This window comes from Equus przewalskii, chromosome 20 (assembly GCF_037783145.1).
Source record: "Equus przewalskii isolate Varuska chromosome 20, EquPr2, whole genome shotgun sequence".
NCBI lineage: Eukaryota > Metazoa > Chordata > Mammalia > Perissodactyla > Equidae > Equus > Equus przewalskii.
In genome coordinates, this window is record NC_091850.1 from 44,319,888 (window position 1) to 44,343,257 (window position 23,370).

General features: G+C 41.2%; 1 protein-coding gene across 1 annotated transcript in view; it reads right to left on the minus strand.

The window, feature by feature from the left end:
* Positions 1 to 15,585: 15,585 nt before the first annotated feature.
* Positions 15,586 to 23,370, minus strand: part of FBXL7 (F-box and leucine rich repeat protein 7) — a 382,495-nt gene continuing 374,710 nt past the window's right edge. Inside the window, exon 4 of the mRNA XM_008517646.2 lies at positions 15,586 to 18,914. Coding sequence (XP_008515868.2) covers positions 18,178 to 18,914 — 737 coding nt within the window. The 3' untranslated portion in view covers positions 15,586 to 18,177. The remainder of the gene's footprint in view (positions 18,915 to 23,370) is intronic.

Genomic DNA, 23,370 nt, shown 5'->3' on the forward strand with positions numbered 1-23,370 from the left:
GTTAGAACATCTGTCAGAGTTACCTAGACCTCTCAGTCACTGCCACCTCTCTTTCTCCTGGGCTTCCCTGTCACCACCATGCCACTGTTCTCTTCCATGTTTGTTTTTTAGGCCAAAACTAAACAGAACAGACAGAACAGAAGAAGACTTGGGGTGCAGTTTTTCAGGGCTGAGAATACCAAGATGCTTGGTGCGCAGTCCTCTCATTATCCACAACAAGGCTCTCAGTAAAATTACCGTGTCTCTTTAAGAGCCAGCTTCTTTGAGTATGAAAGCGATATGTTACTAACATGGAAAGGAAGATCAAATTCAAAACAATTTTGTAGTGTTATAAACTAAATCTCGAAAGATTAAGTCAGCTCTTAAGTTTTAAAATTGCACCAAGCCTAGCTAACTGCTTACTCAGTAGGTGAACTGTCATTTACTAACATATATTTAAGTAGCAAAGTCCATTCTTGAGCCATAAATTTGTTAAAATTAACATTAAGGACTTTTGTGTGTGTATGTATGAGGAAGATAGTCCCTGAGGAAACATCTGTGCCAATCTTCCTCTATTTTGTATGTGGGATGCCGCTACAGCATGGCTTGATGAATGGTGTGTAGGCCTAGGATCTGAACCTGCAAACCCTGGGCTGCCAAAGTGGAGCATGCAAACTTAACCACTGTGCCACCTGACCGGCTCTCAAGGACTTTTTTAAAAGAATATCATCTTGATATTCAGAGATACAGAATATAGATTGTTTTAAAATAGGAAAGAAAATTGAAAGAATTCAAACAAAGTTTTCTAGTCTAATTCTTTTCCTTTGTAGATGATTGTCATGGAAGCAAAAAGCATTATATTTTTAGGATCTTTTCAGGGAATAGGCTACTCTGAGCTAAGTTTATACCTTACAGATGAGCGTATTCATCAAGAACTTAATTGTAGTAAGAAAGCAAATAAATCAATACTTGAATCAAACCTTACCATTTCCGAATAAGAGTCAATGTTCTTGAGTTCCGGCAAGGTGGCTGCAGTGCTATCACAAGGTTAAGGAGCCAGAAGTCTGTGCAAATAAAAGAGAAATGAGCAGGGTCCTCTGGGAGACAATAATGGATAGCTTGGTGGAGCAGATCTTTTTATCCTATAACCTAGGGAAGAGGTCTGTGTCAAATTCTCACATGTGAGAGATGAGGCCATTGAAGAAAGAAAGATTAAGTGACCTTCCCAGGGTCACATTGCTAATAAGGCATAGAGCTGGTACTTTTGATGCCAAGACTGTTGGTATCCCCATGACTCCAAGCCATCTCAGGAGATGACAGTGAACACTACACTTTGGCTACTGCTTCTTTGTTCCAATAAAATGATGAAGGAAGAAGTTACAGGAAGCAGCGAGTCATGGTATAAGGGACAAATGATGACAACGATGCCATTTTCGTAGACATCCTTCCTTCTTCCTGATCCCTCCAGCCAAAAAATGGTAGCTGATGAACTATACATGTCAGTCCTACTATCATAACAAACACTGATAAAGGGACACACCATCCATCCGTGCTTCAGATGTATATATGTCTGGTATCTATATACTTGAGTCAGCAGTTAAACATCCTACTTTCTTCATTGAAAGGCTTGCATTCTTGCATGGATGGGTTCAGCTGATATCTTGAGGAAAAACATCACCATGTGCATTTAACAGAGATCAGAAGAGAGTGGATATAGGCCCTCATTTATCAAGATAGGCCATTGCATAACAACATGGAAATATTTGGAAAAGTTCTATCTGCACCACATTCTGCAGATGATAGTAGAAGCTGAGTGTCACCAGCAACACCATCTTTGGGTGCATAAATATTTATATCTCCTTTCTGAAAAGAAATAATACTGTAGTTAAAAAAAAAAGGGGGAGAAGGGAAGAAAAGGAAATATCTGTGTGCTTTTAGCTATCTACAGGGGAAAACATTTTCCTGTTTCTGAATTTCCACCCATCACTTCTCTCACCCCCTTCCCATCAGTTCTCACTTTACTAGATTATAAAATCAAATTAGATGCCAGAAATGTTATCCAGCCATGATTTCAGCAGATCTATACCATTACAAAAATCCTCTGAGCCAAGAAGTGCTCCTCTGTCTTTCCTTGGGGAAGCAAGAAGGATGTGTCAATGGGATCTTACTGTAAATATTGACCTGAGTTGCCCACATTTCAGAGTCTCTCCCTGAGTCCCCAGGTTAGGGTCTCATGGCCTCTGCCGGTGTGTAGGTTTAGAAAGGCAACTTAACACAAGCAGGGATTTAAAGCAATTGTAAAAGATGAACAGAAGACGACAGTCCGTGGCTTTGAGCCATAAAGGACACAGCCAACTGTGGGACTTCAGAACTGAGTGGAGAAGCACAACCTTTGGGTCTTACAGGAAGCAATCTTCTCTTTGATACCTGTCCCCTCTTATCAGCATTACTTTACCCCAATAGAGTTCAGAGGAGTAGCTGTTGATCAGGCTGACCATGCCGTAAATACTTCCAGAAGTTCACTTGCCATGTAGCTGATATCTACAAGCGTGATTGGTTCCTGGCATTCTATTCCCTGTGCTCAGCCTCTATATGATTTCATGTCTTCAAACCAAATTGTGGCCAATTATGGTTTGACCCTGATTAGGAAAATATTGAAGATTTCAGTTTTTACTTCTTGGTGGGAGGATGTAATAGTGTATTAATTTGCTGGGGCTGCCGTAACAAAGTACCACAGACTGGGTAGCTAAAACAACAGAAATTTGTTTTCTCAAAGTTCTAGAGGTTAGGCGTCCAAGATGGAGGTGTCCACAAGGTTGTTTCTTCTTACGTCTTTCTCCTTGGCTTGTAGATGGCCTTCTCCTTGAGTCTTCACACGGTCTTCCCTCTCCACTTGTCTATGTCCAAATTTTCTCTCATTATGAAGACATCAGTCATATTGGATTAGGGTCCATCCTAATGAACTCATTTTAACTTAATTACCTGTCTCAAGAACCTATCATCAAATACAGCCTCATTCTGAGTTATTGTGGGTTAGGATCTCAACATATGAATTTTGCGGCCGGGAGAGACACAATTCAGGACTTAACAAATAGTATCCAAGTTGACTCAGAGGAGGGACAAACTTGAATCATCTCCTACTGGCTCTATGGTTTTCAAAAAGGAACACACAAAAATAGCATCTTTCTCAAGATACAGGATGGATCAGCTAAGATCATTGTCAGGACTGCCACTGGAACTGAGTGACAGTGCTTGTGTATATGGACCTAAGCTCTGGAGCTTGAGTCAAAAATCATTTGCTCCTGGATGAAGTTGTCCTAATTTACTATTTATTTGGAATATAAATCTTGCCTACTGCAAAAGGATTGGAGGTGGTATATAGCTTTAAACATAATGAAAAAAAGAGAAGAAGAGTAGTCATAGGAAATTTAGAGAAAGAATAGATGTTATTAGTTACCTGGAAAGAGCTAAAGATTATAGTTTGGCTTTAATTATTTTCTGGATTTCCTGGAAACAAAGAAAGACAGAGTAATATACTGAGATAGGTCATCTTCATGGACTGTTAAAAGAAAGCAGGCAAGTTGGCCTGGAGAGTAAATTTTTTTCCCTGGAGCTAAACCCAAGGAGAAATTTATTGCGTGAGACATTTTGCAGAGTCCTGAGTGAATTAAGAGTATTAGATGTGGAATAAGGGATTGTGGATCATAAAGTAGACAATGTCTTCAAATAGCTTTAATGAAAGTAATTATTTATAATAAAAACTGTCTTATAGCTAACTTTAGCGTTTTAAGGGGAACATTTGGCGTAATTCATACCTTTGGGGAAATGAAATCCTTAGAAAACTCCTTTCTCCTTGTGATATTTGGAGTGACTGTCAGTGGGAGAAAGAAATCTTGAGATACTGAGTAAGCTACCACATTACAGCAAAGCCCATTAATGAGTCTTTGGACGTGCAATGGCACGTCTAGAGATGATCTAGGCTTCAGAGTTGGCAAAACTGAAAGACTTTTCAAAAGAGAACACAGAAATTTCTTTTTTTCTCTCATTTTATTTCTTTCCTCCTCCTTCCTCTTCTCTTCCTTCTTTTCTTTTCTTTGCTCCTGAGAGAGAGGGATTAGAAGAGATGATCAATGACATGACTGAATAACTAAGAACTGAGTGGCTCTCAAGAATGAGATGCTATGTATTTGATGTGGCTAGCCTCCAAGATAGCACCCCAAGGATCCCTGGCTCCTGGTATTCACGGCTTTTGTAGTTCCCTCCCACATTGTATCAGGGTCAGTCTGTGTGACCAATAGGATAGGGCAGAAGTGATGGTTTGTCATTCCAAGAGAAGGTCATTAAAGACACGTGGCTTCCTTCTTGCTATCTCTTATCCTCTTTCTTGGATCACTCACTCTCCCGGAAGCCAGCTGCCATATCTTGAGCAGCCCCACGGAGAGGCCCATCTGGCAGGGCTTCCTGCCAGTAGCCATTGAAGTTTGAAAGTGGGTTCTCCAGCCTGTCAAGCCTTCAGATGACTACAGCCAAGGCTGATATCTTAACTGAGAGATCCTGAGCCAGAAGCACTCAGCTAAGCTGCTCCCAAGTTCTGTGAGATACAGAATTTGTGATATAGTTGTGATACAGTTCTGTGACCCACAGAAACTGTGAGATAATAAATGTTTGCTCCTTTTAGTTGCCAAATGTTGGAGTAATTTGTAGTCTGTAATAGGAAACTAATAGCAGTATTCAATTGCAGATTGTTTGCATTGCTACAATACAAATGCATTCTCTCCTGCTGAAATGTCATCTTCTCAAAAAAGCTTCCCCTAACCATTCTATCTAAAATAGCACCCCCACCTCCTTGGGCATGCACCCTTCTCTTAATCTTCTTTAGTTTTCTTCATAGTCTTTATCACGACAAGATAATTACATTATGTTTTTATTTGTTCATTGTCCCTCTTTAAGCAAAGTGAGTTTCACAAGGCCAGGAAGTTGTCTGTCCTTTTCATCCTTTCAGTACCTGAGAAAGTCCTTGGCACATGGTTGCTGCTCAGAAAATATTGGTTGAATAAGCTGAATAATTAACAAAGTCTTTGATAATTCTTGGCTCACAATGACCAAATTCTGGGAAGAGCAATGCAACTAGGAGAAGCCACTGAAGAGATGGCCAGAGGGGACCTGCTGAGTGTGGGATCAGCCAGAATCCAAGAGAGGTTGGCAGATGGAGGTGTCTAGTCTCTGTGTTGCTTTTCAGAAATTTCCTTTGGAAGAGAACTGATAGACAGTGGTGACTCTATGGTTTCTATAAAGAGTTTTGGTTGCGAGGCAATCTGGTTGAAGGTCAGTTTCAATAGGCTCTTATGGGAGACTGAGAAAAACTGAAGAGTCCATAGCAAAGAAAGTGGCTTGATGGCGGGCTGGCTGTATCCTTCTATATAGTATCCACTCCGATTGCCAATGTGGATAGATGAATGGACTTCCTCGCCTCAACAAGACAGAGCTTTGAAGTTTTTGTCGTGTAGCTAGCACAGGAAATAATGTCTAATTGTATTTTGTAGTCCCTGTCAATAAATCTAGAACATGTCTCATCACTGTGCTTTGTCTCTCAATCCACATCTAATCTGTATGCAAATCCTTTTGGTGTGATTTTCAAAACACACCCAGAATCTGACCACTTCTTGCCACTTCCACCTCCACCACCCTATTCCAAACTACTCCCCCTCTCACTTAGGCTGTTATAATAGTTCCCTAGCTAGTCTCTCTGCTTGTGCCCTGGTGTCACTCTTTTCACACAAAGCCAGAGAGCGCCCTTTAAAATATAAGTCAAATCATATTACTCCTTCTGTTTAAAGTCCCCTAGTCTCACTGGGAGGAAAAGCCAAATTCCTTGCAATGGCACCAGTCTCCCACAAGCTGTCCCCATTATCTTTGTGACCTCATCTTCCACCACTCTGCTCCACTCTCTCTGCTCCAGCCATGCTGGTCTCCTTGCAGTTCCTGGAAAAAGCCAGCAGCGTCTTTGCTCCTGCCTCAGGGCCTTTGCATTCACTGTTCCATCTGCCTAGAATGTTCTTCCTGCAGATATCCACATTACCTGTTCCCTCATCTCCTTCAGGTCTTTTCTCCAATGTCACCTTTTCGTGAAAACTTTTCTGACCATTCTTTTAAATATTGAAACCTCTCTGCACTATACTCTCTGTCCCTCTTCCTTGCTTTATTCTTTACTGCAGAAATTCTCATCCTCATCCATACACATATTGTCATCCACACACACAGGCACACGCACACATATGTATATCTACACACACATATAATTCATTTATTTCATTATTTGCCTCTAACAGACAAGTGCCTCTCAAAATTTAGTCTGATGATCCTGTTAAAATGCAGTCTAAATTTTTAACATCCCAAGTATTGCTGATGCTGCTGATCCATGGAGCATACCTTGAGAAGCAAGTTACTAGAACTGTACAATACAGCAGTCACTAGCCACATGTGCTTATTTAATTTTAAATGTCCTAAAATTAAATAATATGAAATATTCTGTTCCTCAGTCACAATAGCCACATTTCAGATGCTCACTAACCACAGGGGGCTGGAGGCTACCCTATGAGACAGCAGAGCCACAGAGCATTTCATCACCATTGGAAGTGCAATTACGTATGCTGCTCTAGCACTGCTCTGTACAATATGGTAGCCACTAGCGACATGTGACTATTTAACTTTAAATTAGGTTCTTCATTCGCATTAGCACATTTCAAGTACTCAATAATCACACGTGGCTAATGGCTGCTATAATGGAGAGCAGAGACAGAGATCATTTCTCTTATCTCAGGAAAGTCCTGTTGGACAGGATGGCATTAGCACATAAGCTATGCCAATGCACCATGAGGGCACTGAGTTTTATCTCTCTAGGTCACTGCTCTGGATCTCCAGTGCCTAAAACAGCAGGATCCATAAACAGGCCTTTAAGAAAAATTTGTTGATTTGAATCAAAATGCCATTTATACTTTGCACTTCCCTCAATAGATGGTGGATGTCTTTTAGTTTTATTGTTTTTTATTGCAGTAACGTTGGTTTATAACATTATATGAGTCTTAGGTGTACAGCATTATATTTCAGTTTCTGTGTAGACTGCATCATATTTATCACCCGAAGACTAATTACTACCCATCACTGTACACATGTGCTCTTTTACTCCTTTCACCCTCTTCCCTCCCCCTTCCATCTGGTAACCACAAATCTAATCTCTATATCTATGTGTTTGTTTGTTGTTGTTGTTGTTTTTATCTTCCACATATGGTATTTGTCTTTCTCCATTTGACTTATTTCGCTTCGCATAATACCCTCCAGTTCCATCCTTGTTGTTACTAATGGCGAGATGTCATCCTTTTTATGGCTGAGTAGTATTCCATTGTACATATACACCACATCATCTTTATCCAGTCATCCCTCAATGGGCACTTTTAGGTTGTTTTCAAGTCTCTGCTATTGTGAAAAATGGTTCACTGAACATTAGGGTGTAAATAATATCCTTCCAAATTAGTGTTTTCATGTTCTTTGGATAAATGCCCAGAAGTGGAATAGCTGGATCATATGGTACTTCTATCCTTAATTTTTTGGGGAATCTTCATACTGTTTTCTATAGTGTCTGCACCAGTTTACATTCCCACTAGCAGTGTATGACGGTGAATGGTGGGTGTCTTGAGGACAGGAATTGTGTTTGTTTTTGTTATATCTCTAACTGCTATGGATGGAAGACCATCAATAAATATTCACAGGATTAAATGTTCAGAACACTCAACTTTCCGGCTCCTGCGGAATCAATGTGTAGTGGGACTGCCTGCAGGCAGAAAACTGGCCATAGGTAGAGCTGTTAGACTGTCGAGGACACTGTCCTCCTTCCTGGTCAGACATAGAGGGGACTTAAGGTCTGCTGCCTTTTACACTTTCAGAGAGAACTGCTCAAGTCACTGCGGAAATCAGTCCTCCTGGTGTCACTGAGTTCATGCAAACTCTGATCTGAACAAATTACATGTAACCGTCCTTTCCCCTTTCCTGTGTATGAGATATGCCACTTTATTTTTTTAAAAAAGGCACTTCATTCTGAAATAGTAGCAATTTAAGACCTACATGAGCAAGTGTTTCTTCAACATCTTTAGAATATTTCATGTCTTCAGCCCTTTAATTAGGTCTTTCCATAATCAGTCTAACTGCTCTGTCAAAAAGAAAACACTAAGAGGCAGCACATGCAAAAATTGAGCTGTGTTCTTTGGAAATTGTTTCCCTAGAATGCTGGCTACTTCTGATTATCAATGGTATTTATCTTGCAATATTTTTCCAGAAAAAAAAAAATCTGGGTAGGGAATTTTAAAAATCAGTACAAAAGACACATTTCACTACTACCACATTGGAAAAAATGTTGTGTTTGGCAAAGGGGAGACTTTTGGATGCCATCAATAAATACCCTCATCTTCGGTCCCAGTAACTAGAACTAAGAAAAGAATCTAGGTCATGAAGTCCTGTCTGCGTCCTAATTCAGATGGGTTATTTATCTCCTTGGCTCTTTCCTAGAACATTTCAATTTTATTGGCTGAGTCAAACATCTTTTTTGTCCTTATTCCAGCATCAGGAGAATATATCTATTCCTTTACTCTTTCTAGTTGGACAGAATGGCAAGATTTAGAGTGATTTCGATAAAGATTCAGGGCAGATGCAGCACTCAATATTTTTGATAGATGTGGCTCCATTGCTGTTTTGTTCTGGGCCTCGAAGCTAATATGTCTCCCAAAGCTAAATAAAATACTAAGCAAGTGAGAATTTCAGGAACACCAGAAACTTAGGAGATGACATCAATCCTGGGTACTCCTCCACCAAATATATACATGTGTATCTGCACAAGTATCGTTTATCTGTATCTATCAGTCTATCTGTCTGTCTATCTGTCCTTTATATGAAAATCAGCCTGTTTAAAATATGAACAATAGTAATACTTCCAAAAACTTGACCCTTAGCCATTGTTGTGGTCATATCTTCTAATACAGAAATTAAGTGATTCTTCGAAACATTGATAGAAAATCAGTGGAAGAACCATGAAGCAAATTCCGGACTAAGTCCTAATCTAATAAATAATTAACTCGATCAGAGCTGACCATGTTATGAAAAGTTAAAGGCAACTTTTTCTCTTTGTATCTGTAACACGTGCCAGGGACAGAGTTGGTCAGTGTTTCTGTGCTTGCTCTTTTGGCGTCTGTAGGGTGGGGCTTTATCTTAGTACAAGACCATATTGAAGTTCTGCCACCACAGACTTCTGACGTCAAAAGGAATGCTGATGCAGATATTAAGAAATTATTTTAGCAAGCCCCTGGGAGACATCCCAAATGCTGGACCAAGGTAAATTTAGGGACATTTGGAAATTGTTAATAAAGAAGTCAAGAATGAATAAACTGCATTTGGTCCAAGCCTTTTGGCAGGACTTTCTGCTTTCAGATAGGAGTGGTGGGAGAGGTTTTAGGAAGGTTGGGGAAAAGGCCCACAAGTGGGTCTAGTCTACTCTGATTCTGCTAAGTCAGAAGGACAGTGGCTAAAAGTAGTTTGCTGGAGGATTAGGTATTCAGATGCGCATAAACCCTGCTGATGTTAGCTGCCTGATGCTAACTGGAAGCAGACAAATTTATTTGTATGCTAATGATATCTTGGAGCACAATCAATAATATCTAGAGCTCTTCTATTATACGATCCATGTATATTGCACACATCACAACCCAAACAAAAAGGAAAAGGTTTTTTTAGTTATATAAAATGGTGGGACCAGAGGATATTCCCAGGACATTTGGAAACTGAAATGTGAAATTTCCAACTAAAATCCTTTCAGCCAAAGTTGGAACACTTCTAAAATGAAACTTAATGCTTTCAAAATTCAGCTATTTATATTTCTAGTCCATCCCTAGACATATACAAAGAATACATTTGGGCATTAAAAACTAGACAGAATACCTACAAATGCCTTGTTGCTGTGATATTCTACCCAGAAACAAAATGTCATAAAGACTTTGACACATTTCTCTAAGTGGCTTTTTGAAATTATTGAATCACCTCTATTAGAGGGCTTATCTGTAGGTTTTTAACAGTTTTCAGGAGACTTGTGGATGGGCACTAATCATTGACATGAGGAGCCCTGGATTCTAACAGGAACAAAATTTACCATTGTAAATGCTGCACTAACAGGACCCTCCAGGGAAATGAGAAGGAAATTATGAGTGATGAGTGAACATCTACAAATAGATCATGAAGTTTTTTGGTTTGATAAAAAACCTCTACAAATTTGTTAAACTTATAGATTATAGTTATGGGGTAATTAAGTCTCTCCATACAGTTTGGAATTCACCTGCGAGGAATGGAGTGGAATACCTGTGTGGTCTTCCAGATCGAGGCTCAGTGTATTTCCAGAATCATCTCCAAAAATATTCTGTGTCCCTGACAAATTCACTCTCGCGTTCTGACAACAATATTTTCCGCTGGACACTGGGCTATCTACACTTAGCAACATTGCCTGAGAAGTCCTTTGAAATCACCATAAACCTTCACAGGATCTTGTCTCCTTCTGAAAATGGTGTGCAACACAAGAGTTGGCCAAACCAACATAATGCCACTGAAAAAAAGTACAGAATAAAAAAACGTACAGGACCCAAACCTGAATTTGTATTTCATCAGTTGCCGCAGAGAATTCAATGGGCAGTGCGACACAAAAGGAGATGAGTACGTGAAATTTATCCCACTAAAGTCAGGAAACAGTAAGTTAAAAAAAAATTTTTTTTAGTTGCGTTTGCTATCATCGTAAGAATTATCAAGTGTTTCTTAGTTTCAGTCAAAGGAACCTTTGGCCAAATTTTCCCAAGGCCTTTCTTGGATTCCAGTGACTCCCAAGGCTTAACATTGGGTTCCCAAGGCCTGCAGAGGGACTTCACTAGGAGAGGCTGATACAATACTTCGCAAGGTTCAGAAAATCAGATAAGCAAGGTCACTTTCTTTCTGGCCAGAACAAGCTATTGGCTGTGAAAAATTAGGCATTGGAACCCTGAAGCCATAAGGCCGAGGAATTTAGAGTGAGGGAAGTTAAAGAAACAGGAACACTCAGCATCTTAGAATGTGTGGCTTTTCTTTATAAACGCAAAAGGAGTCATTATATAACCTGATCACCTTTAAGGTTATTTTGCCACATGCATTTGGGGTTAAGCACGAGTTTTAAAAGGTAGGGAGGCTAATGTTCTCCCACGGCAGTGTTTGCATTTCCTATTGCTTTCTTGTGTGCACTATTTTTAAAAGAAACATTACACACAGGAACCCCCAAGGCGACGGTACCAATGAAACAATGCCAGCTTGGAAATCCAGAGGAGACTCTGGTTTTCATTATGCGAGTGAGAGGTCGTTATTTGAATGTGTGTATATCTCTCTTCTTTCTTTAAATCCATCCTCTTGGTCTCCAACCTTCCAGTGCGCCCATGTCATTATTCTTTGGGTGTTTTAAAATTATGAACATAGAGGAGAGCCAACTGGAGTCTCACGGTCCGACTAGCTAATGGAAAGCCTTTGCTGCACGGACGTCATTCATAAGATCAACTATGTCATAAATCACATATTGGCCTGTGTGGCCGTAATGAGAATAAGAGAAATGGTCTCAATTCTCCCTCTGGTTCTTCTACTAAGACAAGGATCTGTTCAGCAAAATGATCTCTTCAGGGGCTTTACCAAGTGGCAAGGGAGCATGAAAAACCAACATTTCTCACATTTCTCCATTATTAAGGAGTGGGATTGCAAAATGAGGAATTGTACAGTTGAAGGCCATGCATTTGTGTAATTATTCTGGTCTCCATCTCCAAAAGAAAGGCTTTGAGATAAAATGAAGAAGCCTATTTATCAGTTGTGACAGTTTTGTCTTTTTATCTACTTTCTCATAAATGAGAGAGACATGATAAGGTTGTTTAAATTCTAAATGTAAACATCTATGAAGAATAAATTCATGATGTGAAACCTGGAATTTCTGTTTACATTCTATTTATAGAGGGTAGGTGTGTTCAGTAGTGGTTGGTAGAAAATAGGAGGAAAGGGAAGTAGCAATTACTGGCTAATCTTTGTAATTAGAATTCCTCTCCCTGTATCTTCTGCATGCCTATCTGGAAACGGGCTTAATAAGTCTACTCAATCTTTGGATTTGGGGCCCTGAAAAACCATGAGGACTTTTGCTTCTGACTGCAGAGAACAGGAATTAAAAGCTTTCCTATCACTCTTACCATTTCTAATGGATTTCATTGTTTAGTTTACTGTTACTGTGGGCAGATAATTTCACATTCATGGCCCTGATAAAATTTGAGGCTCAAAGAACCCATCCTCAGTGAATTTACAAGTAAAATCCACTTCTTGGCAATTTAAACAGCTACTGAATCAATCTTACTTGGGCCTTCCACTATTTCTTAAATTAGTAACATAGACCAATTTTCAATAAAGAGGCATAATAAATTGAGAAATCTCAATTATTCTGGCCATTCCCATTGTAAGTATGTAACGACTAAAGTGATACCAAGGAGCACCTATGCTGGCTGAAAAATCCAAGGATTATTGAGGGAGTGCCTATCATCCTCTCGCTGAGATGGATTCTGGGGAAATCATGATGGCAGGCTTGCAGGCATACTGCTGTGTTTGGACTATTATTGCATATGCCGTTTGGGAGGACAGTCAAGCTGCTTTGAGGTTCTTACAGTTTGTCCAAGAAATTATGTTTCAGTGTTGTTTCTGCAGAATGTTTCCATCCTTTAAAAATTATACTGTGTGCGTGTGAGAGAGTGTGTATGAGTACATAGGGATTAATCTGTGAGATGAGATTAGAACAAAACGGAACCTGCTATTTCCATATGACTAACTCAAGGCAATCATAAAGCTAACCTATAGTTAGTATAGTCAATATTCTGATAAGGTTAGCCTATGGTAGAGAGAAACTACTTCATTAACCTTATCAAATATTGTCTCCCTGAATGGGTTTTCTGCATGGTTTTGGATGTTCAAGCGCATCGTGGCTCATGATGCTCACCTTGTCTAAGCTTTATCCCTCTCTCCATATGGTGATGAAAATTACTTCTTTGGTAAACTCCATCAGGAAAAGACTGTCAGTGCCACCACAGTGCCTGGCACATATATTAGATTCATAGTAAATACTTGTTGGATGAATGAATGAAAGAATGCTGCCACTCTCCTTTTTATATTCCCTTCCCCACCTTCAAACTCATTACATGATATTGTAGTTATTTGATCTGAGTTCCATTTAGAGTAAGGATATTATATCACACTCACACAGATCCTATCATAGTAGCTGGTCAATAAACCTTTGTTAAAGGAGTTGAGGATTGCTGAGTACCATCTGCTCCTTCAGGAGAAAATGATTGGGATTCCCTGGGCTTCTTTGTTCATGAAGAATGACTGTGATTTCCTATCTCCATCATAGGCTGATCATCACATGGGCCAGGATAGAATTCAAACTTACTGATCTCATCAGTGACTGCAAAGAGAAATGTCCCACAATATAGAAATATGACTAGATTTGGAACTATTTAGGTCGAGGGCTTTTTTTTTTTTTTTTTTTAATGATTCTTCAAGGCCATCTTTGATACCTGCATGAGGCTGATTGCTAACACCTGAGCAACAATTTAGAGCTTAAAGGTAGCCTTCTTGGTTGGTCCACAAGACCAGCATCCTAGTCACAGATATTTCCTGGGATAGCCCTGCTGGAGATGCCACAACCGTGCTGTTGATAGGCAGGGATTATGTCATATCCAGCTCCCAAATGGAGATGTTATTTTCTCCCATGTGGTGTCAAATGCAAGCTGATGTTCTGACTTGAGAGGGAAAAAAAGGCTCTACAAAATGGACCTGCAGCTGTAGGACGTAATGATGGCCTCAAAGAAAAAAGGAGGAATAATCACATCCTGGGTGCAGTCCTGGATGGGGTGTCCCCAATCTAAGTGTCTATGAGAGTACCTCCTCCCTCATGTGAACAGCTTTGCCCCTCTGGTGATCATCTTAATGAAACTTGCCTGAGTCGCTCTTTGGGCAACCGGAGCCGTGTTTAGGCAAGTCTCAGTGACAGCATCAGCATCCACTGCAGACAGATGGTGACAGGCACTCACCTTTCCCTGGCACCTTTCCTTCCTGTAACATGAAGGACTGCTTTTTGTATATGGATCAAAAAGAAGAAACCATCTGACCAACAGCGTGCAACAGGAAATCCAGTTTCATTTCACAGCTTTTCTGTGTGAACATTTTCACTGCCATATGTACCTAGTCTCTAAATATTCTCTTCCTCTTCTACTGTCTATTCAGCATTTCTTCAAATTAACTTCTCTTTGAACTAATCATGATTGCCAGTTATTGAACAAGTGCAATACTTTTGGTGATTTCTCTGTGAAAATTTAGACATGGTGAGCAATTTTATTGTATTACTTTTTCCCTTAAAAGTAATCTTTCTGGTTTCATGTTGCTTGTTCTTGGATATCAAACTTCTTGAAGACTTTTGCTAATTCTGAACAAATGTCAATATAAGAAGTCATGAACTTCAAGGGCAAATGCATTGTATTTACTGTCAGCCTTCTGCTGGGATCTTGACAAGAATCGCATGGCGCTACCTCAAGTTGATGCTTCAAGGCAGTTAACAGTCCTGTTGGTTGAAGTGAGAGTCATTAAACAGCTGACATAGGGCGAGAAGAAGGTTGAGGACAAATAGATTTAAAATCGATATCTCTTAAAACCTTTTTACTCGCTAAAGATGAAGTTTGCCATTCATCTGTCAGTATTTGCTTTCTGCCATATTGATTTCTCAGATCCAAAGGCTTGGGTGAGTAGAGATTTGACATTTTTCTTTTTCTACTGATAAATTTTCCTTTTAGCTCAGGTCGCCATATTCTCCTTCCAGGTTTTAACACTCTAAGACTTTTTTGTTTTTTTAAATTTATAACAACTAACTGTCCACATAATTTTGAGGATTTCTCTAATGTTTGTAACCAGTGCCACGGGAAGTATAGTCAGGTCCAAAGTTACTTATCCATAATTCTGAAATCTAGAAAGTTCTGAAAAAATAGTTTTTTTCATTATGTTTGGCACAAATTAATTAGATGACAAAAACCTGACATGAATGGATGCAAGGCTATTTATAGTCTCTAATAATCTTATGTGGTGTGATTATTCATACCTATTGCTGCAGAAATATTAACACATTTGATTAAGGGTGCTGTCCTAGACTCTGGCAGGGTTGTTACAAAGTACACCATAGATAACTTCATAGAATATGAAAAATTATGAATTCCAAATATATCTGTCTCCGAGAGTTTGGGTTAAGGAACTGAAGACCTGAACTAAACTGTGATGGTAATGATTTTTCACTTACCTGCTAATTTTCAGCCAAAGTCACTAAGCTGAGGAAAATGACAAGACCATGAATATAACTTTACAGGGACAATTGCAGTGACCTGACTTGCTCTCTACTTCAACATGAGGCAAGAGTCTTGCTCTTTCTTGAGTGTCCCCAAATGAACACCATGCTCCTCTGGCCAGAGTATTAAATGAAGTTTAACTCGATTACCAACATATTGCTTTATTTCTTGGTGGTAGTAAATTAAGGCTTTCTAGAGTCATACAGCACGCAGTGATTTGAACATTAGAATTAAAAAAACAATGAGCATTCAATTTAGCAGAGGCAGGAAGGAAGCACTGTTTTAAAACAGATAAATTTCCTAGTGAGGCCTTTTGCTGGGTCTCTAAAAATCTGCTGAGCTGTCTCCCCAGTAACCTCTGTCATAGATTCATCCCCCAAGGGGAAGTAGAATGGATGAAGAGAAGACTGGGAGAAAGGGAGAAACTGGGGAAGACAGTAGGTGCAGGGCAATCATCGTGAAAGTCGGCTTTGTCTCATGTTTGGAAGACGGTTTAGGTGATGCGGTCAGGTTGTGGTGATAAAGATGTTTGCAATGGGATGCCCCTTCTCTGATTCAGGGAGCAATTCTGGTTCTCCCTTCTCATTCTGAGAGTATTAGACCAGCTCACGTGGAAAACCCCAGTGCCAAGGGTTAGGGACAATCCTTTGTGACTCTCAAATTCTGAAACTTTAGATAGGGTCACAAGCCACAGAGCAGGGGAATGCCACCTTCAGGCCCTTTCGTAGTTCTAAACTCTATGACTATCACTAGATACTATCCCCTGCCAAACAATTCATTTTCCCCAGTGGCAAACAGTCTCGATTGCATATTTAAGCTGTTGGCAATGTTGACTGGAGAGGAGTATGAATGAAAGAAACCTCACTCTCTCTCCTCCTTCCCAACATAAGACAAAGCAACGCAGGGAGCCTACAGTGGGAGTGCAGTTGTCGAGCGCTGTGTAAGCTTGATCTGAAGCAACATCCACGTGCTTGACTCGGAGATGCACAGGTTCTGAGTCTGGATGGTGGACTCTTTGAGAAAGAAATGGATGAACCATTGGAACAGTGATGAAGAAGGTGTGTGGCCAGAGAATAATTTGGGAAAGGTTATGTGTTTATTAACAAAAGGCAAGTAAATGTCATGAAAACAAGCAATGGAATTTCTTTTGGCATCCTGATTTTGCATGAATGAAGCTGGCACATGGATTTTTATCCAAATAGGGCCATTTGAAATTCATAGTTGGCAAGATTTTAATGTTCTATTCCAAGGGCCTGGTTGATGGACCACAGCCTAAGTCTTATCAATGTGTTCCCTCTTCCATTTGTCTGGTATTTTTGAAGGAACGGTATTTAAATAGGTGGAAGTCTGCTCTGCATTCTTTGACAGAGAACATGCAGACAACCACGGAGGAAGGCACACAAGGTGGCAATCTGCACAATTAAACCCTTATGACTTAACCCCAACAGGCTTCATGTGACAAAGTCTGGATGCACAAAGAAATAAATAGATGAGAAAAGTAGCAATGTGATCCGAATGACAAAGAACCAAGGCATCTGTTCCTGCCAGCTGCAGGGCAGATGTGCCTGCTGCATGCCACGTGCGCAATGAGAAGGATTAGAAAAACCTTAGAGGACATGTGTCCTCTTGGGCGTCACTTGTTAATTAAAAATCATGAGGGTCTTTCCTCCTATTTGAAGACACTCAGAAAGATCAACTTGACTGGGGGATGTGGGCTTTGCTGGTATTAGGAATTCCATTGCTTCGTGGATGGTGTGGAGTGGGGTGATGCTGAGAGCACTTGGGCACAGAGACCACCCATCTAGCAGGGCAGGAAAAGATGCCTAAAAGACTCACCCAGCAAAACAAACAGGGATGGAAGTGATGCTCAGACTGGAGGGAAGGACGTACGGGACATGGCGTTGGCACTTCCGAATCTCCTGAAAGCATCTACAGAATCAATACTCTTGGAACAGGTAGATGCCTTGTGTGGTCTGTGCCAAGGTGCTTCTGTCTATTGACATCTCTGTTCCCTCAGCTGTAAAATGGGCATGAAACTAATCCTCAATCGATGGCCCCTGACTCAGTGCTGGAAGCTGAAGCCCACAGAGGTCAAGTGCTTTGCCCAAGCTCACACAGCTAGTTAGTGGCAGAACTGGGGGGAGGAACACAAGTCTCTTCCTCTACCACGCTGTTTGCCACAAGTGATAGTTTAAAAAGGTTTGGAAGCACTTTATAAATACCAGGTTCTGTGATATTTATTTAACAAGAATTTGCTTGGGTGTGGGATTGAAGAGCATGGCTTAGGCCAATCACGCAGTTTAAAGAGGAGGAGGCCTGGAGAGCATTATTGTTCTGATTTACTGCTGTTGCTGTTGGGGGGATGGGTGGAGTAGGAGAGATGGGGGTGTAGACCCCTGGGGATGTGCCAGGAGGAGAGAGACAGAGGGAGAAAGAGGTGTTTCTGAAGACACTGCCATCAGCTTTCTGAGGTACATCTTTTGTGAGAAGAGGAACTGCCTACAAATGACCTGACCCCCCCAAACCGTTTACTATAGTAGAAATTTGTCCCCACTTTCCTTTCCTTGACCTCTGTTGCCCATGAGAAACTAGGAAAAATAAAAGCCAGATTCCTAAGAACCTTGCTGGAAGAAATAGCTGTTATGAGTGGGTGTCGGTGCTTACATATGCTGCTTTTAAAAAACATTTCGTTTGGTTCGTGTTTGTATGAAAACAGTGCCGGCTGGAAGCTGTCCCTTCAGAAGAAGGCAGGGTTGGTGTGCTCGATGACACAGCGCTTGCAGTGGCGTTTCACAAACCGCAGGGCCTCCACGGACACCTCGCAGTCCTGGACATTCAGCATCTGGAGGTCGAAGCAGTTGGCCGCCACGATCTGCAAGCCTTGGCCGGTGATGCTCTCGCAGGACTTGAGGCTGAGCCGCTTGAGATTGAAGCAGTTCAGGGCCAGGCACTCCAGGCCCGTGTCGGAGACCAAAGGGCATTTGCCGATGTCCAGAGACTTGAGTTTCGTGCAGTTCTTGGCGAGGTACTCCACGCCGTGGTCCGTGATGCCCTCGCAGCCCCTCGCGTTGAGGTAGCGCAGCTTGCTGCAGTACTTGGCGACATAGCGGATGCCCACGTCGGTGACCCGGCCGCAGTGGGCGATGCTGAGGTACCGCAGGCGGGACTCCAGTTTGGCGATCTCTCGCAGGCCGAAGTCGCTGACGAAGCGGCAGTCGCTGACGCTCAGCTCCTTGATGGAGGTGCAGTAGATCATCAGGTAGCGGAGGCCCTCGTCGGTGAGGCGGACGCAGCGGCGCAGGTACAGGTGGGTCAGCTGCGTGCAGTGCGCCGCGATGGTGTGCAGGCCCTCGTCCTCCAGCACGAAGCAGTCCGTCATGTCCAGGTAGCGGATGGAAATCTGTTTGCCATGCAAGGGGGACAGTTTAATGGAGGCCTCCCGGGTCAAGCTGATGCAGGTCACTTTGGAGCACCCTACACAGAGAGACAGAACACACGCTCAGAGCAGCCTCCGAGAATGGGGAGCCTTACCCCCGGGGTGCAGTTACCGATTCCTACCCTTCCCTCAAGCCAGGTCCGGATGTTACCCCTTCCCTTCTTGGCCCCCTCAGGGAAGGAAAGCAAGAATGGGTTCTCCATGTTCATTTGAATGTTTAACTGCTTTGATTATCTGGGTTTAAGAGGCTTCAACGGGCTTTAGAATCAGAGAGAACAGGGTTTCAATTCCAGATCCATCACTAGTTGCCTGACATTGGGCAAATCAATCCTGAGTATTTCCTTTTTCTTAAAATGGCATGATCACGTTCCCTGCATGGTGGCTGTGAAGAAGAAATGAGGCAATGTGTGCAAATTTCTGGCCTGGCCCTAGAAAGTTCCAGAAGCTCAGTAGAGGTTAGTTCTCATCTGCAATGGTCTGGGAGCTCTCTGGCCAAAGAAGTGAAATACAGAAGAGTCTTGGTCCTGATCTTGCATGGGCAGAAAGAGCTCTGGCTTGGGAGTCATACCTGGTTCAAGTCTACTTTTTATAGCCTCAGGCAGGAGAGTTGACTTTTCTGAGTCTTGAGACTCTCCTCTATGAAATGGGAATGAGTAGCTGGGGTGCTTACACTATGAGGCTATAATGAGGATGCAATGAGATAATGGATATGGATGTACTTTGAAAACTTTACAGAAAACGTATGTAGTTGTTAGCCTAACAAGGAGACCATCTGGGGATTCAAGTCAACCCTCTTTGGTCAAGGAAGAACAATTGTGTCATCTTGATTATTGCTCCAGCCCCTCAACCAGTCTCCCCGCCCCGCCCTCCTGTAGCTCTTCTCCTCACAGCTGCTAGAAGGATCTGGAAAACAGAACTCAGATCATGTCACTCTGTTCAAAGTCTTCAGATGACACTCGTCTCACTCTAAGGGTAAAATCTAAAGTCTCAAGAGGCCTCCACAGACCTGTGCCCTGTGCTCTCTGACCTCGTCTCTTGCCCCACTCCTCCAACCCAACTGGGGTCCTTGCTGGTTCCCAGACACCTCAGATGCCCTCCTGCTTTAGGGTCTGTGCACTGGACAGGGTGCCCTCAGATAGCCGCAGGGGCCCGCCCCCACTTTCTTAGGTCTCTGAGCACATGTCCACATAGGACGACTCTTCCCTAACTGCTCTGGATGAAGTAGTATCCCCTGCCTGCCTCCCATTTATTTTCGGCACTCCTTATTTCTCTGTGGCATTATATATTAATTTGTTCACTTTTCTATTTGCTGTCCTCACTCTGGAATGTAAGCTCCTGAAAAAAGGGACTGCTGTATCCCTTACACCTGGTTCATAGGTGATGCTCACTAAGTAGTTATTGAATGAATGAATGAATGATTTATAGAGAGAATAGAATCTTCTATGGAGGACCAAGTTCCAACATTTAAATGTCCACAGGACTGTGACCCTGGTTGAAGTATATCTGGGTTAAAAACAGTCGTCTATTTTATCGTTAACTGTAATGCCTCTTATTTGTGTTGAACATGAAGTTCACAAAGTACTTTTATAAACATTTTCTTACCTGATTCTTAAAACAATCCATTTTACAAACAAGGAAATTAATGCTTAGGAAAATATCTTTACATGTCTCTCTAAACATTGTTTCTAATCCCTCTTCCCATAAGAATGTGTGTGTGTATAAATTATATATATATATACACACTATACATTATATATAATATATGAAACACTCATTGTATATTTCAGTTCACTATATAAAATATGTACAGTATATTTTTAGTATATAAATATAAATAATAAATATGCATAGTCAATATATATTGTATAAATAAATGTATATGTAGATATATTTCATTCTGCTACATGAACTGTACATATATTTTTCATTTTCCCTGTGCTCTTCCTGGGCACCTCTGAGCTCTGGCAGCTCACACATATCCAAGGTTTCTGAGCAGCCGCATAATAGTGCTAAAGGGGACTTTCCTCCCACCGCCTGGCTATGTGCCCAGGAAACTTATAAAATTCAGGTCCTGGGAATAATGAGGTTCAAAAGCCGCATGCTACCAAGTCAAAGAATTTCAGGAAGGAGTAAAGCATACAACCCAACACTGGAAAACAAAGCTGCGACTCGTCAGAGGCTGCCCCCACTGCTCCAGTGGGCTCCGTGGTTTTGCGGGAGGCGGTTGATACTCCTCAGCTTTAGCTTTGAAATCTTCCTTTGTTTTGGGTTTCTTTTTTTAGGCTGACTGTATTCTGCTTACACTGAATTTATATGTCCATGGTGGTGGTCGCCTGTCTGTGATGCCTGTGAAGGCACTTTGATTTTCAAGATCATATGACAACTTTTGTCCCTAAACTCTTAGTTCCAGTAATATCTCACAAAATCTGATGCATCCTAGGAAGGATACTATATTTAGTCCAGGGAAATATAATGCCTTGTATTTGAAACTGAGTCCCAAATTTAATGAAATACTAGTTTAGCCCAGTTTTGGTAAAAAGACTATTTTGATACGCTTGTATTATTTTAGATGAATAATTTTTAATTTTAACTTTAGCCTTAATTCTAACAGATTTGCTAAATTTGGGTGGAAAAGAAAATAAATTGGCTCATGGCTCAGTAGGTAATATCTGTGGCTAGTTCATGCATTCATACCTTATAGACATGGAGAGAACCTTAGAAATCATCCAACTTAACTTTCAGTTTTTTAAAGATGAGGCACCTCCAGCTCAGTAAGATGATGTGATTTGTACAGGCAGACTAGGGAAAAGTTTCTTAACTTCTGATCCAAAGCTTCAATTATAGGAGGGGTGGTAAGAAATGACAAGGATGTAGCATACAATTGATGAACAGCACGGTAGATGTGTCAGCATGAAGTGAACATTTAGACACTGGGGACTCAGAAGTCTTGGGAGTGGTGATGTTTATAAGAGGATTCTTGAAAGAGAGAAACAATTTGGGTACATAGAGATGGAGCTTAAGTAGCAAGGTGATAGCATGAGTAAATTGGAGCGACAATAAAGCACAGGGTAAGTCTATTGGGCAGTGAGGAGTGTCCATAGGGTGGAATGCAAGGTGTCTGAAAGGATTTAAAGGAAACCAAGACAGGAATGGTCCATGGAGATCAGATTATGAAAGCCTGCTTTGACCTTCAGGGTAAGGAATATGGATATTACTCAACAGGGAACAGACAATATGGGTTGAACAAATCTGTGGGCTTTCTTCAATGAATTCCAGATTTGGTTCAGCTTTCACAAATATGCTCTTCATTACCACTCTTCTCATTATTGGAGTAATAACTCTACATTCTCTGAGATGTAAGATGACCAAGTCAATGAGACAACAATTGACTTCTAAGCATGTAAATAATAATGACTGTTCAAAAATGATGACAACTATGATTTATTGAGTGCTTGCTGCATGGTCTTCAGCAGAACATAGCATGCATTAACTCATTTAATCCTTCCAACCATCCCATTTTTATTAATGAGGAAATTTTAATCACTGCACTATGGCTTCCTAAATTCTTGTTTAGAGTATTAAACAATGATAACTTTATTTGAAACTTTTAGAGGTCGTGATGACTATCTAGGGCTTTGAGGCTCCTCTGGTCACTTAAATACAATATCATAAAGTGCAAAGATAAAATATGCCTCACTTTTGCCCTTATAAAGCTCATAATGGATTGAGAGAAAGGAATCTAGAAATATGCAATTACACAATTGCAAGACCCAGTAATGCTCTACCTGCCTGAACTCAAAAGGCAGATACCTAGGAGGAAACACTTAGCTCACTGGAGGTCAGAAAGGAAATGTTCTCCTTAGGTCATGCTTGGACTGAGGCTTGAGCAACGAGAAGTTGTTAAGAAGGTTGTTGAGCAAGGTTAGGGGGCAGAGGAGGGAATGGCATTCACCCCAGAGAGGTGCCCACATCACAGAATGCACAGACATGAAGTGTTTGGGGAAATGCAGATGGTGTCCTAAGAGGGAGCATTGAGTGTACATGGGAAAGAGGTGAGAGTTGAACTTAGAAAGTGCAGCTCATAAAGGTCCTTATATGCTCTTCTGAGGAACTGAATTTTTCCCGTAGGTCATGGGGAACAATTGGAAATTTTATGAATGGTTAGACTTATAGTTTGAAAAAATCCCTCTGGAGGCTGATTGTGTGGAGGGTGGCTCGATGGGCTGACACGAGTGTCAGGAGAATAGTTAGAGAAGCATGCAACCAAGCAGGCAGGTAGAAGAGAGGGGGTGGACCCGAGGTGCTGCGGAAGTAGAATCTCTTGGAAGGATCCTACTGGTCAGCTATAAAGGGTTAGGAAGAGAAGAAAGGAGGACTCCCAGGTCTCCAGTTGTAGAGGACTCTTTTGAAGCAATTTCATTTGCAGTAATTTCAACATTTTATACTTTGAAAATTGGTTGGTTTCACTACAGTCCATTGACATTTAAAGATATT